This window comes from Pelobates fuscus, chromosome 9 (genome assembly GCF_036172605.1).
Source record: "Pelobates fuscus isolate aPelFus1 chromosome 9, aPelFus1.pri, whole genome shotgun sequence".
In the NCBI taxonomy this organism is placed as follows: domain Eukaryota; kingdom Metazoa; phylum Chordata; class Amphibia; order Anura; family Pelobatidae; genus Pelobates; species Pelobates fuscus.
This window is the reverse complement of record NC_086325.1, coordinates 170,455,808-170,473,155: the sequence shown is the minus strand read 5'-3', so window position 1 is coordinate 170,473,155 and position 17,348 is coordinate 170,455,808. Positions and strand designations below refer to the sequence as shown.

The following is a 17,348-nucleotide window of genomic DNA, read 5'->3' as shown; positions in this document are numbered from 1 at the left end:
AACGGTCCATTACACCGATGTTTTATTCCATATACCCTGCTTTTAAGCATTTCTCCCATGCAAGAGAGACACCCACAATATTAGTACAGTAGAGAATCAAATAGATGTTACCTCCCACACATCTCCTCTCCTCAGCTTAACAGATCATTAACTTATACTGTACACATTTTTCCCCAATTCCTGGATGTACCCCAAATATACCAGGTACACCCATGAATGTTGTATCCCCTGATAGCCCTGATCTGGGTGAGCAACATATTAAAAAATCACCCAGATCGGACCAGGGGTTCGGGAGCTAGGTGGAGGTGTTCATTTGACAGACCACACAGGCAGCAGTAGCCGAAATTAGTTCCATACATTTTGGCCTTGCGGTCGGTCTCCTTTCGTGAGTCAAGAGTCCCGAAAACCTTTGCCATCCAGGGCAGAGTTGGTGTTTGGATGAATCCCCTTGTTCGTGGGATTCATTTTACCGAACGGCGGGTTGTTCGTGCGTTTCAGTCGGCAGTTCTGGAGCTCTGGAGGTCTCAGTGGTGTTTGCGTAGTCGAGTGTCCGATTTGGGTTCCAGACATTCGACGACCAAACACCGCTGAGCGTTCGTATGCTAAGATGGCCGCCGCCACGTGTTCGTATGCCGAAATGGCGGCCACCCAGGAACTATAGCAATGTGTTCGTGCTTTTCAATTAGAATGTAATAAAACGAATGGGGAGGTAGATTGCAGCCACACTTCACTCCAGGGTGGTCTGATTGTTCGGTACTTTGGTTCGGATGCCGAATGAAGCAGTTTACTGAAGTCTTATAGGGCTGTTTTACTGAACAACCAGACGAATGCTTAGGTATATTGTAAATCCATACGAAAGATGCAAAATAAACAGAAAATGTGATGGACAGCCAGAAGGTCTCTGCTACATATAGTATACAGTGAGTATATTTGATTTTATAGTATACAGTGAGTATATTTGATTTTATAGTATACTGTGTGTATATTTGATTTTATAGTATACTGTGTGTATATTTGATTTTATAGTATACAGTGAGTATATTTGATTTTATAGTATACAGTGAGTATATTTGATTTTATAGTATACAGTGAGTATATTTGATTTTATAGTATACTGTGGGTATATTTGATTTTATAGTATGCAGTGAGTATATTTGATTTTATAGTATACAGTGAGTATATTTGATTTTATAGTATACAGTGTGTATATTTGATTGTAACGAACACTGGTATTTCAGAACCTGTTTCTGTTTCCTCCCGAACTGCTAGAGGCTGAGTGATTATAGCTCACAGTTCGGGTGTTGAATCAAATGTTCCCCAGATGAAGTACAGCATCCAAGTATATTCCCCAAGCAAATCAGACGGATACCCAAACATCAGAACAAAGGATACAGGGAGCGCCAAAATAAATACAATATTGTGGTAAGTAATAAAAAAAAGGTACCAAGTCTTCAAAACCTCAAAAAGACATTTTTTTCATTACTTACCACAATATTGTATTTATTTTGGCGCTACATGTATCGTTTGTTCGATTTTTCCTTGAAGGTTTTGAGGGTTACCTTCCTATTCAGGTGTGCAGCCCCCTTGTGATCAGGTATTGTAGTGCTGTTCCACCCTCACTTTTTGTGTTGGATACCCAAGCATCAGCCTAAACTAGATGAAGGGTACAGGAATGCTTTATTCAGGCTAAGCGCCTGGTTTATATGCAGTTACAAATGGACAGGGTTTGCAGTGACATATTCCAGGGGCATTCCCCACTCCGGGCCGGCCTAAGGGGTGTGTGAGCTGTGCGGCCGCACAGGGCGCCATGGAGCGAGGGGCGCCTGCAGCCGACACATCTCACACATTGCCGGCTACTCGGGTGGAGGATTTCATTATTCTCCACCCGGGATTACGAAAAAACAAAAATAAATTTTTGATGGGGGCGGGGGTTAACATGCGGCGGGTCTGGGCTAGTCGTGCCGGGTAATTGCTGCATGAGAAGCAGGAAGGAGTGCCTGCTTTCCCAACAACCAGAATCCAGGAGCTGCACTACTTCCTCTATAATGAACAGAGGTAACTGTGTGATTGTCTGCCTGTCTGTGTGTGTGACTGTCTGCCTGTGGCTGTGTGTGACTGTCTGCCTGTGTGTGTGTGTGTGACTGTCTGCGCTTGTGTGTGTGTGACTGTCTGCCTTTGCGTGTGTGTGACTGTCTTCCTCTGTGTGTGTCTGTCTGCCTGTGTGTGTGTGGCTGTCTGCCTGTGTGTGTGGCTGTCTGCCTGTGTGTGTGGCCCTCTGCCTGTGCGTCTGTGTGGCCCTCTGCCTGTGCGTGTGTGTGGCCCTCTGCCTGTGCGTCTGTGTGGCCCTCTGCCTGTGCGTCTGTGTGGCCCTCTGCCTGTGCGTCTGTGACTGTCTGTCTGCCTGTGTGTGTGACTGTCTGTCTGCCTGTGTGTGTGTGTGTGACTGTCTGCATGTAACAGTGTATGTGTGACACTGTATATGTGGCTGTATGTACGTGACTATCCATCTGTACCTGTGTGTGTTTGTAATTAACTGCCTGTAAGTCTGTGTGTGTGTGTGTGTGTGTGTGTGACTGTCTGCCTGTGACTGTGTGTGTAATGAATATTTTTAAATCATTAATTTAATAAATCCCTATACAATACACTTCTATACACACACTATACATGGCTGACAGGGGAGGGGGGGATGGGCACTTCCCCACTGGACCTGAGAGGGGACAGTGACAAAGTACATTGGCTGTCAGGTCCAGGACACTCCTACATACAATGATATAATCCTTCCCCTATACTGGGGAGATAATTGAGTCAAGCACTATATTAAACTCAATTATCTCCAAACACAAAAAACACACATTTCCACAAAACCCAGAAAGTACCCCAAACTCTATGGTAACCCCACACAAGTCATATCCCCTGATAGCCCTGATCTGGGGGACCAACATATTCAAAAATCACCCAAATTGGTTGAGGGGTTCGGGAGTTCCATAGAAGTCTTAATTTGACCAACCGCACACGAGGCTCCTGCACAGAAATAATTCCATGAAATAAGCCTGTGCGGTCAGTCTCTTTCGGGAAGTCTAAAAAACGAATAAATACGCGAGCGGTTTCCCTGGCTCATAGGTAGCAGTGTTCCCCTAGTTTGTTGGAACAAACCTACCGAATAGCGCTCTCCTGGCTGGTCGGTGAAAGGAAGCAGGTGTTTGTGAAGTTGACCGACGTTCAGGAAGTCGAGTGTCCGATTTTAGTTCCAGACACTCAACGACCAAGTCCCGCTCCCTCCTTTCGTGCACAGAGAGAGCACTTAATTTGCGGTCTGCTTTGTAGTTAATGAGCCAGGGGGTGGTCGGTGTTTGGTAGTTTTATTTACCGAACGAGGAAAATCAAAGGTAATGAAACAAAAGGTGTAGTTTCTTCACAGTGATGTATAGTGTACAGTGTGTATATGTGATGTAAATGTATACTATACATCACATACATCACAATATATGTGATATGGTGTGTATATGTGGTACATGTAATACAGTGTGTAGGTGTGTGTGTTTGTATATAGTATACAGTGTGTATATGTGATACATGTGATACAGTGTGTAGATGTGTGTGTGTGTATATAGTATACAGTGTATATTTACACACTGTACCACATACACACTGTATACTGTATATGACATACACACTGTATACTATACATCACATAGGCACACTGTGTACTATAAAAATCAATATAAAATATACATGTACACTGTGTGTATATGTGATATAGTATACAGTGTGTATATGTGATGTATAGTATACTGTGTGTATATGTGATACAATGTATATATTTGATACAGTGTATATGTGTAGACGTTGGCAGGGCTGGCTTTGTGTTTTATATATATAGTATACAATGTGTATATTTGATACAGTGTGTGTGTATATGTGATACAGTGTGTACAAGTGTAGACGTTGGCTCTGTGTGGTTTGCCGGAATGTTGGCTCGGTTTATAAATAGGATGTCAAGAATAGATGCTGTGATGCCCTCGGGCAGACACTGTCAGGATCCTGAGCGGAGTTTACTGATTGTATGTCTCTCTCGCTCACTCTCCTGCACCAGTTCTTTGTGTCACTCTTTCTGCTTTCTCATTCCATGTTTGATCCCCACATTAATGCTCTGTACATACTCCGAGACCTCGTTATTGTTCTCACTGTGAGTCTTCATTCTCTGGTGTCCTTGCAGGTCTCCTCCGGAGGTGCATTAAGAGACACAGCCTGAATGACAGATCCCAGAATTCGTCCAGTCCTCCCCGAGAGGATCGACAAGAGACATGTCCTCTCCCAGAATCCTACTCTTTATTCTGTACCTTCAGAGAGGAATAAAGGCCCAGCAGAGCACGCAGCCTCACTCAATAAAGATAGATGGAGATATCACGTTGGGGGGGCTTTTTCCTGTTCACGCCAAGGGTCCGGCAGGTGTACCCTGTGGAGAAGTGAAGAAGGAGGCTGGAATACATCGCATGGAGGCAATGCTCTATGCCTTGGATCAAATAAATGGAGATCCAGAACTCCTTCCTAACCTGACTCTTGGGGCACGCATTCTCGACACTTGTTCCCGAGACACCTATGCTCTGGAGCAGTCTCTCACCTTTGTACAAGCACTGATACAGAAAGACACCTCCGACATTCGCTGTGCTAATGGAGAGCCACCCATCCTCAGCAGGCCGGAGAGGGTGGTGGGAGTGATCGGAGCCTCGGCCAGCTCCGTCTCAATCATGGTCGCCAATGTCCTGAGACTCTTTGCTGTAAGATATTCCCTTTCTTTCTACTTTTACTTGGTTGGACCAGTGGCTCCAGATAAACAGTGTTACTCCATAAATGATTCTAGTTCTTCATAAAATGAGATCCATTAAATCGAGATGGTTCAGGAGATTGGCTTAACGGTCTTTCTGTACTTTGGTTAAGTTGACTTAGTTTTGGCTGGAATTAGATCATAGATCTGTTTTCTTGTTGGTCTTTTGGCTTTTGAGTCATTGCAGCAGTTAACTTATTTAATAAAGTTCTGCGTGATCCAGAATATAGACAGAGACTGCTGCGTGATCCAGAATATAGACAGAGACTGCTGCGTGATCCAGAATATAGACAGAGACTGCTGCATGATCCAGAATATAGACAGAGACTGCTGCGTGATCCAGAATATAGACAGAGACTGCTGCGTGATCCAGAATATAGACAGAGACTGCTGCATGATCCAGAATATAGACAGAGACTGCTGCATGATCCAGAATATAGACAGAGACTGCTGCGTGATCCAGAATATAGACTGAGACTAGCGCGTGATCCAGAATATAGACTGAGACTAGCGCGTGATCCAGAATATAGACAGAGACTGCCGCGTGATCCAGAATATAGACTGAGACTAGCGCGTGATCCAGAATATAGACTGAGACTGCTGCATGATCCAGAATATAGACAGAGACTGCTGCATGATCCAGAATATAGACTGAGACTGCTGCATGATCCAGAATATAGACAGAGACTGCCGCGTGATCCAGAATATAGACTGAGACTAGCGCGTGATCCAGAATATAGACTGAGACTGCTGCATGATCCAGAATATAGACAGAGACTGCTGCATGATCCAGAATATAGACAGAGACTGCTGAGCATTCAGACTATAGCGAGACTCCTGCATGATCCAGAATATAGACTGAGACTAGCGCGTGATCCAGAATATAGACAGAGACTGCCGCGTGATCCAGAATATAGACAGAGACTGCTGCATGATCCAGAATATAGACAGAGACTGCTGCATGATCCAGAATATAGACAGAGACTGCTGAGCATTCAGACTATAGCGAGACTCCTGCATGATCCAGAATATAGACAGAGACTGCCGCGTGATCCAGAATATAGACAGAGACTGCTGCATGATCCAGAATATAGACAGAGACTGCTGCATGATCCAGAATATAGACAGAGACTGCTGCGTGATCCAGAATATAGACTGAGACTAGCGCGTGATCCAGAATATAGACAGAGACTGCCGCGTGATCCAGAATATAGACAGAGACTGCTGCATGATCCAGAATATAGACAGAGACTGCTGCATGATCCAGAATATAGACAGAGACTGCTGCGTGATCCAGAATATAGACTGAGACTAGCGCGTGATCCAGAATATAGACTGAGACTAGCGCGTGATCCAGAATATAGACAGAGACTGCCGCGTGATCCAGAATATAGACTGAGACTAGCGCGTGATCCAGAATATAGACTGAGACTGCTGCATGATCCAGAATATAGACAGAGACTGCTGCATGATCCAGAATATAGACTGAGACTGCTGCATGATCCAGAATATAGACAGAGACTGCCGCGTGATCCAGAATATAGACTGAGACTAGCGCGTGATCCAGAATATAGACTGAGACTGCTGCATGATCCAGAATATAGACAGAGACTGCTGCATGATCCAGAATATAGACAGAGACTGCTGAGCATTCAGACTATAGCGAGACTCCTGCATGATCCAGAATATAGACTGAGACTAGCGCGTGATCCAGAATATAGACAGAGACTGCCGCGTGATCCAGAATATAGACAGAGACTGCTGCATGATCCAGAATATAGACAGAGACTGCTGCATGATCCAGAATATAGACAGAGACTGCTGAGCATTCAGACTATAGCGAGACTCCTGCATGATCCAGAATATAGACAGAGACTGCCGCGTGATCCAGAATATAGACAGAGACTGCTGCATGATCCAGAATATAGACAGAGACTGCTGCATGATCCAGAATATAGACAGAGACTGCTGCGTGATCCAGAATATAGACTGAGACTAGCGCGTGATCCAGAATATAGACAGAGACTGCCGCGTGATCCAGAATATAGACAGAGACTGCTGCATGATCCAGAATATAGACAGAGACTGCTGCATGATCCAGAATATAGACAGAGACTGCTGCGTGATCCAGAATATAGACAGAGACTACTGCATGATCCAGAATATAGACAGAGACTGCTGCGTGATCCAGAATATAGACTGAGACTAGCGCGTGATCCAGAATATAGACTGAGACTAGCGCGTGATCCAGAATATAGACTGAGACTGCTGCGTGATCCAGAATATAGACAGAGACTGCTGCATGATCCAGAATATAGACAGAGACTGCCGCGTGATCCAGAATATAGACAGAGACTGCTGCATGATCCAGAATATAGACAGAGACTGCCGCATGATCCAGAATATAGACAGAGACTGCTGTGTGATCCAGAATATAGACAGAGACTGCTGCATGATCCAGAATATAGACAGAGACTGCTGCATGATCCAGAATATACACAGAGACTGCTGCATGATCCAGAATATAGACTGAGACTGCTGCGTGATCCAGAATATAGACAGAGACTGCTGCATGATCCAGAATATAGACAGAGACTGCTGCGTGATCCAGAATATAGACTGAGACTAGCGCGTGATCCAGAATATAGACAGAGACTGCTGCATGATCCAGAATATAGACAGAGACTGCCGCGTGATCCAGAATATAGACAGAGACTGCTGCATGATCCAGAATATAGACAGAGACTGCCGCATGATCCAGAATATAGACAGAGACTGCTGTGTGATCCAGAATATAGACAGAGACTGCTGCATGATCCAGAATATACACAGAGACTGCTGCATGATCCAGAATATAGACAGAGACTGCTGCGTGATCCAGAATATAGACCGAGACTGCTGCATGATCCAGAATATAGACAGAGACTGCTGCATGATCCAGAATATAGACAGAGACTGCCGCATGATCCAGAATATACACAGAGACTGCCGCATGATCCAGAATATAGACTGAGACTAGCGCGTGATCCAGAATATAGACTGAGACTGCTGCGTTATCCAGAATATAGACAGAGACTGCTGCATGATCCAGAATATAGACAGAGACTGCCGCATGATCCAGAATATACACAGAGACTGCCGCATGATCCAGAATATAGACTGAGACTAGCGCGTGATCCAGAATATAGACTGAGACTAGCGCGTGATCCAGAATATAGACAGAGACTGCTGCGTGATCCAGAATATAGACAGAGACTGCTGCATGATCCAGAATATAGACAGAGACTAGCGCGTGATCCAGAATATAGACTGAGACTAGCGCGTGATCCAGAATATAGACAGAGACTGCTGCGTGATCCAGAATATAGCGAGACTGCTGCGTGATCCAGAATATAGACAGAGACTGCTGCGTGATCCAGAATATAGACAGAGACTGCTGCGTGATCCAGAATATAGACAGAGACTGCTGCGTGATCCAGAATATAGACAGAGACTGCTGAGCATTCAGACTATAGCGAGACTCCTGCATGATCCAGAATATAGACTGAGACTAGCGCGTGATCCAGAATATAGACAGAGACTGCCGCGTGATCCAGAATATAGACAGAGACTGCTGAGCATTCAGACTATAGCGAGACTCCTGCATGATCCAGAATATAGACAGAGACTGCTGCGTGATCCAGAATATAGACTGAGACTGCTGCGTGATCCAGAATATAGACTGAGACTAGCGCGTGATCCAGAATATAGACTGAGACTGCTGAGCATTCAGACTGTAGCGAGACTCCTGCATGATCCAGAATATAGACAGAGACTAGCGCGTGATCCAGAATATAGACTGAGACTGCTGCATGATCCAGAATATAGACAGAGACTGCTGCATGATCCAGAATATAGACAGAGACTGCTGAGCATTCAGACTATAGCGAGACTCCTGCATGATCCAGAATATAGACTGAGACTAGCGCGTGATCCAGAATATAGACAGAGACTGCCGTGTGATCCAGAATATAGACAGAGACTGCTGCATGATCCAGAATATAGACAGAGACTGCTGAGCATTCAGACTATAGCGAGACTCCTGCATGATCCAGAATATAGACAGAGACTGCCGCGTGATCCAGAATATAGACAGAGACTGCTGCATGATCCAGAATATAGACAGAGACTGCTGCATGATCCAGAATATAGACAGAGACTGCTGCATGATCCAGAATATAGACTGAGACTGCTGCGTGATCCAGAATATAGACAGAGACTGCTGCGTGATCCAGAATATAGACAGAGACTGCTGCATGATCCAGAATATAGACAGAGACTGCTGCGTGATCCAGAATATAGACAGAGACTGCTGCATGATCCAGAATATAGACAGAGACTGCCGCGTGATCCAGAATATAGACAGAGACTGCTGCATGATCCAGAATATAGACAGAGACTGCCGCATGATCCAGAATATAGACAGAGACTGCTGTGTGATCCAGAATATAGACAGAGACTGCTGCATGATCCAGAATATAGACAGAGACTGCTGCATGATCCAGAATATACACAGAGACTGCTGCATGATCCAGAATATACACAGAGACTGCCGCATGATCCAGAATATAGACAGAGACTGCTGTGTGATCCAGAATATAGACAGAGACTGCTGCATGATCCAGAATATACACAGAGACTGCTGCATGATCCAGAATATAGACAGAGACTGCTGCGTGATCCAGAATATAGACCGAGACTGCTGCATGATCCAGAATATAGACAGAGACTGCCGCATGATCCAGAATATACACAGAGACTGCCGCATGATCCAGAATATACACAGAGACTGCCGCATGATCCAGAATATAGACTGAGACTAGCGCGTGATCCAGAATATAGACTGAGACTGCTGCGTTATCCAGAATATAGACTGAGACTAGCGCGTGATCCAGAATATAGACTGAGACTAGCGCGTGATCCAGAATATAGACAGAGACTGCTGCGTGATCCAGAATATAGACAGAGACTGCTGCATGATCCAGAATATAGACAGAGACTGCTGCGTGATCCAGAATATAGACTGAGACTGCTGCGTGATCCAGAATATAGACAGAGACTGCTGCATGATCCAGAATATACACAGAGACTGCCGCATGATCCAGAATATAGACTGAGACTAGCGCGTGATCCAGAATATAGACTGAGACTAGCGCGTGATCCAGAATATAGACAGAGACTGCCGCGTGATCCAGAATATAGACAGAGACTGCTGAGCATTCAGACTATAGCGAGACTCCTGCATGATCCAGAATATAGACAGAGACTGCTGCGTGATCCAGAATATAGACTGAGACTGCTGCGTGATCCAGAATATAGACTGAGACTAGCGCGTGATCCAGAATATAGACTGAGACTAGCGCGTGATCCAGAATATAGACAGAGACTGCTGAGCATTCAGACTATAGCGAGACTCCTGCATGATCCAGAATATAGACAGAGACTAGCGCGTGATCCAGAATATAGACAGAGACTGCTGCATGATCCAGAATATACACAGAGACTGCCGCATGATCCAGAATATAGACTGAGACTAGCGCGTGATCCAGAATATAGACTGAGACTAGCGCGTGATCCAGAATATAGACAGAGACTGCCGCGTGATCCAGAATATAGACAGAGACTGCTGAGCATTCAGACTATAGCGAGACTCCTGCATGATCCAGAATATAGACAGAGACTGCTGCGTGATCCAGAATATAGACTGAGACTGCTGCGTGATCCAGAATATAGACTGAGACTAGCGCGTGATCCAGAATATAGACTGAGACTAGCGCGTGATCCAGAATATAGACAGAGACTGCTGAGCATTCAGACTATAGCGAGACTCCTGCATGATCCAGAATATAGACTGAGACTGCTGCGTGATCCAGAATATAGACAGAGACTGCTGCATGATCCAGAATATACACAGAGACTGCCGCATGATCCAGAATATAGACTGAGACTAGCGCGTGATCCAGAATATAGACTGAGACTAGCGCGTGATCCAGAATATAGACTGAGACTAGCGCGTGATCCAGAATATAGACTGAGACTAGCGCGTGATCCAGAATATAGACAGAGACTGCTGCGTGATCCAGAATATAGACTGAGACTGCTGCGTGATCCAGAATATAGACTGAGACTAGCGCGTGATCCAGAATATAGACTGAGACTAGCGCGTGATCCAGAATATAGACAGAGACTGCTGAGCATTCAGACTATAGCGAGACTCCTGCATGATCCAGAATATAGACAGAGACTAGCGCGTGATCCAGAATATAGACTGAGACTGCTGCATGATCCAGAATATAGACTGAGACTGCTGCATGATCCAGAATATAGACAGAGACTGCTGCATGATCCAGAATATAGACAGAGACTGCTGAGCATTCAGACTATAGCGAGACTCCTGCATGATCCAGAATATAGACTGAGACTAGCGCGTGATCCAGAATATAGACAGAGACTGCTGAGCATTCAGACTATAGCGAGACTCCTGCATGATCCAGAATATAGACAGAGACTGCTGCGTGATCCAGAATATAGACTGAGACTGCTGCGTGATCCAGAATATAGACTGAGACTAGCGCGTGATCCAGAATATAGACTGAGACTAGCGCGTGATCCAGAATATAGACAGAGACTGCTGAGCATTCAGACTATAGCGAGACTCCTGCATGATCCAGAATATAGACAGAGACTAGCGCGTGATCCAGAATATAGACTGAGACTGCTGCATGATCCAGAATATAGACAGAGACTGCTGCATGATCCAGAATATAGACAGAGACTGCTGAGCATTCAGACTATAGCGAGACTCCTGCATGATCCAGAATATAGACTGAGACTAGCGCGTGATCCAGAATATAGACAGAGACTGCCGCGTGATCCAGAATATAGACAGAGACTGCTGCATGATCCAGAATATAGACAGAGACTGCTGAGCATTCAGACTATAGCGAGACTCCTGCATGATCCAGAATATAGACAGAGACTGCTGTGTGATCCAGAATATAGACAGAGACTGCTGAGCATTCAGACTATAGCGAGACTCCTGCATGATCCAGAATATAGACAGAGACTGCCGCGTGATCCAGAATATAGACAGAGACTGCTGCATGATCCAGAATATAGACAGAGACTGCTGCATGATCCAGAATATAGACAGAGACTGCTGCATGATCCAGAATATAGACTGAGACTGCTGCGTGATCCAGAATATAGACAGAGACTGCTGCGTGATCCAGAATATAGACAGAGACTGCTGCATGATCCAGAATATAGACAGAGACTGCTGCGTGATCCAGAATATAGACAGAGACTGCTGAGCATTCAGACTATAGCGAGACTCCTGCATGATCCAGAATATAGACAGAGACTGCCGCGTGATCCAGAATATAGACAGAGACTGCTGCATGATCCAGAATATAGACAGAGACTGCTGCATGATCCAGAATATAGACAGAGACTGCTGCATGATCCAGAATATAGACTGAGACTGCTGCGTGATCCAGAATATAGACAGAGACTGCTGCGTGATCCAGAATATAGACAGAGACTGCTGCATGATCCAGAATATAGACAGAGACTGCTGCGTGATCCAGAATATAGACAGAGACTGCTGCATGATCCAGAATATAGACAGAGACTGCCGCGTGATCCAGAATATAGACAGAGACTGCTGCATGATCCAGAATATAGACAGAGACTGCCGCATGATCCAGAATATAGACAGAGACTGCTGTGTGATCCAGAATATAGACAGAGACTGCCGCGTGATCCAGAATATAGACAGAGACTGCTGCATGATCCAGAATATAGACAGAGACTGCTGAGCATTCAGACTATAGCGAGACTCCTGCATGATCCAGAATATAGACAGAGACTGCCGCGTGATCCAGAATATAGACAGAGACTGCTGCATGATCCAGAATATAGACAGAGACTGCTGCATGATCCAGAATATAGACAGAGACTGCTGCATGATCCAGAATATAGACTGAGACTGCTGCATGATCCAGAATATAGACTGAGACTGCTGCGTGATCCAGAATATAGACAGAGACTGCTGCGTGATCCAGAATATAGACAGAGACTGCTGCATGATCCAGAATATAGACAGACACTGCTGCGTGATCCAGAATATAGACAGAGACTGCTGCGTCATCCAGAATATAGACAGAGACTGCTGCATGATCCAGAATATACACAGAGACTGCTGCATGATCCAGAATATAGACAGAGACTGCCGCATGATCCAGAATATAGACAGAGACTGCTGTGTGATCCAGAATATAGACAGAGACTGCTGCATGATCCAGAATATAGACAGAGACTGCTGCATGATCCAGAATATACACAGAGACTGCTGCATGATCCAGAATATACACAGAGACTGCCGCATGATCCAGAATATAGACAGAGACTGCTGTGTGATCCAGAATATAGACAGAGACTGCTGCATGATCCAGAATATACACAGAGACTGCTGCATGATCCAGAATATAGACAGAGACTGCTGCGTGATCCAGAATATAGACCGAGACTGCTGCATGATCCAGAATATAGACAGAGACTGCTGCATGATCCAGAATATAGACAGAGACTGCCGCATGATCCAGAATATAGACTGAGACTAGCGCGTGATCCAGAATATAGACTGAGACTGCTGCGTTATCCAGAATATAGACTGAGACTAGCGCGTGATCCAGAATATAGACTGAGACTAGCGCGTGATCCAGAATATAGACAGAGACTGCTGCGTGATCCAGAATATAGACAGAGACTGCTGCATGATCCAGAATATAGACAGAGACTGCTGCGTGATCCAGAATATAGACTGAGACTGCTGCGTGATCCAGAATATAGACAGAGACTGCTGCATGATCCAGAATATAGACTGAGACTAGCGCGTGATCCAGAATATAGACTGAGACTAGCGCGTGATCCAGAATATAGACTGAGACTAGCGCGTGATCCAGAATATAGACAGAGACTGCTGAGCATTCAGACTATAGCGAGACTCCTGCATGATCCAGAATATAGACAGAGACTAGCGCGTGATCCAGAATATAGACAGAGACTGCTGCATGATCCAGAATATACACAGAGACTGCCGCATGATCCAGAATATAGACTGAGACTAGCGCGTGATCCAGAATATAGACTGAGACTAGCGCGTGATCCAGAATATAGACAGAGACTGCCGCGTGATCCAGAATATAGACAGAGACTGCTGAGCATTCAGACTATAGCGAGACTCCTGCATGATCCAGAATATAGACAGAGACTGCTGCGTGATCCAGAATATAGACTGAGACTGCTGCGTGATCCAGAATATAGACTGAGACTAGCGCGTGATCCAGAATATAGACTGAGACTAGCGCGTGATCCAGAATATAGACAGAGACTGCTGAGCATTCAGACTATAGCGAGACTCCTGCATGATCCAGAATATAGACAGAGACTAGCGCGTGATCCAGAATATAGACTGAGACTAGCGCGTGATCCAGAATATAGACAGAGACTGCTGAGCATTCAGACTATAGCGAGACTCCTGCATGATCCAGAATATAGACTGAGACTGCTGCGTGATCCAGAATATAGACAGAGACTGCTGCATGATCCAGAATATACACAGAGACTGCCGCATGATCCAGAATATAGACTGAGACTAGCGCGTGATCCAGAATATAGACTGAGACTAGCGCGTGATCCAGAATATAGACAGAGACTGCCGCGTGATCCAGAATATAGACAGAGACTGCTGAGCATTCAGACTATAGCGAGACTCCTGCATGATCCAGAATATAGACAGAGACTGCTGCGTGATCCAGAATATAGACTGAGACTGCTGCGTGATCCAGAATATAGACTGAGACTAGCGCGTGATCCAGAATATAGACTGAGACTAGCGCGTGATCCAGAATATAGACAGAGACTGCTGAGCATTCAGACTATAGCGAGACTCCTGCATGATCCAGAATATAGACAGAGACTAGCGCGTGATCCAGAATATAGACTGAGACTGCTGCATGATCCAGAATATAGACAGAGACTGCTGCATGATCCAGAATATAGACAGAGACTGCTGAGCATTCAGACTATAGCGAGACTCCTGCATGATCCAGAATATAGACTGAGACTAGCGCGTGATCCAGAATATAGACAGAGACTGCCGCGTGATCCAGAATATAGACAGAGACTGCTGAGCATTCAGACTATAGCGAGACTCCTGCATGATCCAGAATATAGACAGAGACTGCTGCGTGATCCAGAATATAGACTGAGACTGCTGCGTGATCCAGAATATAGACTGAGACTAGCGCGTGATCCAGAATATAGACTGAGACTAGCGCGTGATCCAGAATATAGACAGAGACTGCTGAGCATTCAGACTATAGCGAGACTCCTGCATGATCCAGAATATAGACAGAGACTAGCGCGTGATCCAGAATATAGACTGAGACTGCTGCATGATCCAGAATATAGACAGAGACTGCTGCATGATCCAGAATATAGACAGAGACTGCTGAGCATTCAGACTATAGCGAGACTCCTGCATGATCCAGAATATAGACTGAGACTAGCGCGTGATCCAGAATATAGACAGAGACTGCCGCGTGATCCAGAATATAGACAGAGACTGCTGCATGATCCAGAATATAGACAGAGACTGCTGCATGATCCAGAATATAGACTGAGACTGCTGCGTGATCCAGAATATAGACAGAGACTGCTGCGTGATCCAGAATATAGATAGAGACTGCTGTGTGATCCAGAATATAGACAGAGACTGCTGAGCATTCAGACTATAGCGAGACTCCTGCATGATCCAGAATATAGACAGAGACTGCCGCGTGATCCAGAATATAGACAGAGACTGCTGCATGATCCAGAATATAGACAGAGACTGCTGCATGATCCAGAATATAGACAGAGACTGCTGCATGATCCAGAATATAGACTGAGACTGCTGCGTGATCCAGAATATAGACAGAGACTGCTGCGTGATCCAGAATATAGACTGAGACTGCTGCATGATCCAGAATATAGACAGAGACTGCTGCGTGATCCAGAATATAGACAGAGACTGCTGAGCATTCAGACTATAGCGAGACTCCTGCATGATCCAGAATATAGACAGAGACTGCTGTGTGATCCAGAATATAGACAGAGACTGCTGAGCATTCAGACTATAGCGAGACTCCTGCATGATCCAGAATATAGACAGAGACTGCCGCGTGATCCAGAATATAGACAGAGACTGCTGCATGATCCAGAATATAGACAGAGACTGCTGCATGATCCAGAATATAGACAGAGACTGCTGCATGATCCAGAATATAGACTGAGACTGCTGCGTGATCCAGAATATAGACAGAGACTGCTGCGTGATCCAGAATATAGATAGAGACTGCTGCATGATCCAGAATATAGACAGAGACTGCTGCGTGATCCAGAATATAGACAGAGACTGCTGAGCATTCAGACTATAGCGAGACTCCTGCATGATCCAGAATATAGACAGAGACTGCCGCGTGATCCAGAATATAGACAGAGACTGCTGCATGATCCAGAATATAGACAGAGACTGCTGCATGATCCAGAATATAGACAGAGACTGCTGCATGATCCAGAATATAGACTGAGACTGCTGCATGATCCAGAATATAGACAGAGACTGCTGCGTGATCCAGAATATAGACAGAGACTGCTGCATGATCCAGAATATAGACAGAGACTGCTGCGTGATCCAGAATATAGACAGAGACTGCTGCATGATCCAGAATATAGACAGAGACTGCCGCGTGATCCAGAATATAGACAGAGACTGCTGCATGATCCAGAATATAGACAGAGACTGCCGCATGATCCAGAATATAGACAGAGACTGCTGTGTGATCCAGAATATAGACAGAGACTGCCGCGTGATCCAGAATATAGACAGAGACTGCTGCATGATCCAGAATATAGACAGAGACTGCTGAGCATTCAGACTATAGCGAGACTCCTGCATGATCCAGAATATAGACAGAGACTGCCGCGTGATCCAGAATATAGACAGAGACTGCTGCATGATCCAGAATATAGACAGAGACTGCTGCATGATCCAGAATATAGACAGAGACTGCTGCATGATCCAGAATATAGACTGAGACTGCTGCATGATCCAGAATATAGACTGAGACTGCTGCGTGATCCAGAATATAGACAGAGACTGCTGCGTGATCCAGAATATAGACAGAGACTGCTGCATGATCCAGAATATAGACAGACACTGCTGCGTGATCCAGAATATAGACAGAGACTGCTGCGTGATCCAGAATATAGACAGAGACTGCTGCATGATCCAGAATATACACAGAGACTGCTGCATGATCCAGAATATAGACAGAGACTGCCGCATGATCCAGAATATAGACAGAGACTGCTGTGTGATCCAGAATATAGACAGAGACTGCTGCATGATCCAGAATATAGACAGAGACTGCTGCAT

The 17,348-nt window shown here is 45.2% G+C and overlaps 2 protein-coding genes across 2 annotated transcripts in view; one reads left to right on the top strand and one right to left on the bottom strand.

The window, feature by feature from the left end:
- The window catches only part of ABT1 (activator of basal transcription 1), a 73,380-nt gene extending 69,103 nt beyond the window's left edge, over positions 1–4,277 (bottom strand). Inside the window, exon 1 of the mRNA XM_063433126.1 lies at positions 4,186–4,277. Within this exon, the coding sequence (XP_063289196.1) occupies positions 4,186–4,198 (13 nt within the window). The 5' untranslated portion in view covers positions 4,199–4,277. The remainder of the gene's footprint in view (positions 1–4,185) is intronic.
- Positions 4,278–4,297: 20 nt separating this feature from the next.
- The window catches only part of LOC134573382 (metabotropic glutamate receptor 6-like), a 60,335-nt gene continuing 47,284 nt past the window's right edge, over positions 4,298–17,348 (top strand). Inside the window, exon 1 of the mRNA XM_063433116.1 lies at positions 4,298–4,778. Within this exon, the coding sequence (XP_063289186.1) occupies positions 4,305–4,778 (474 nt within the window). The 5' untranslated portion in view covers positions 4,298–4,304. The remainder of the gene's footprint in view (positions 4,779–17,348) is intronic.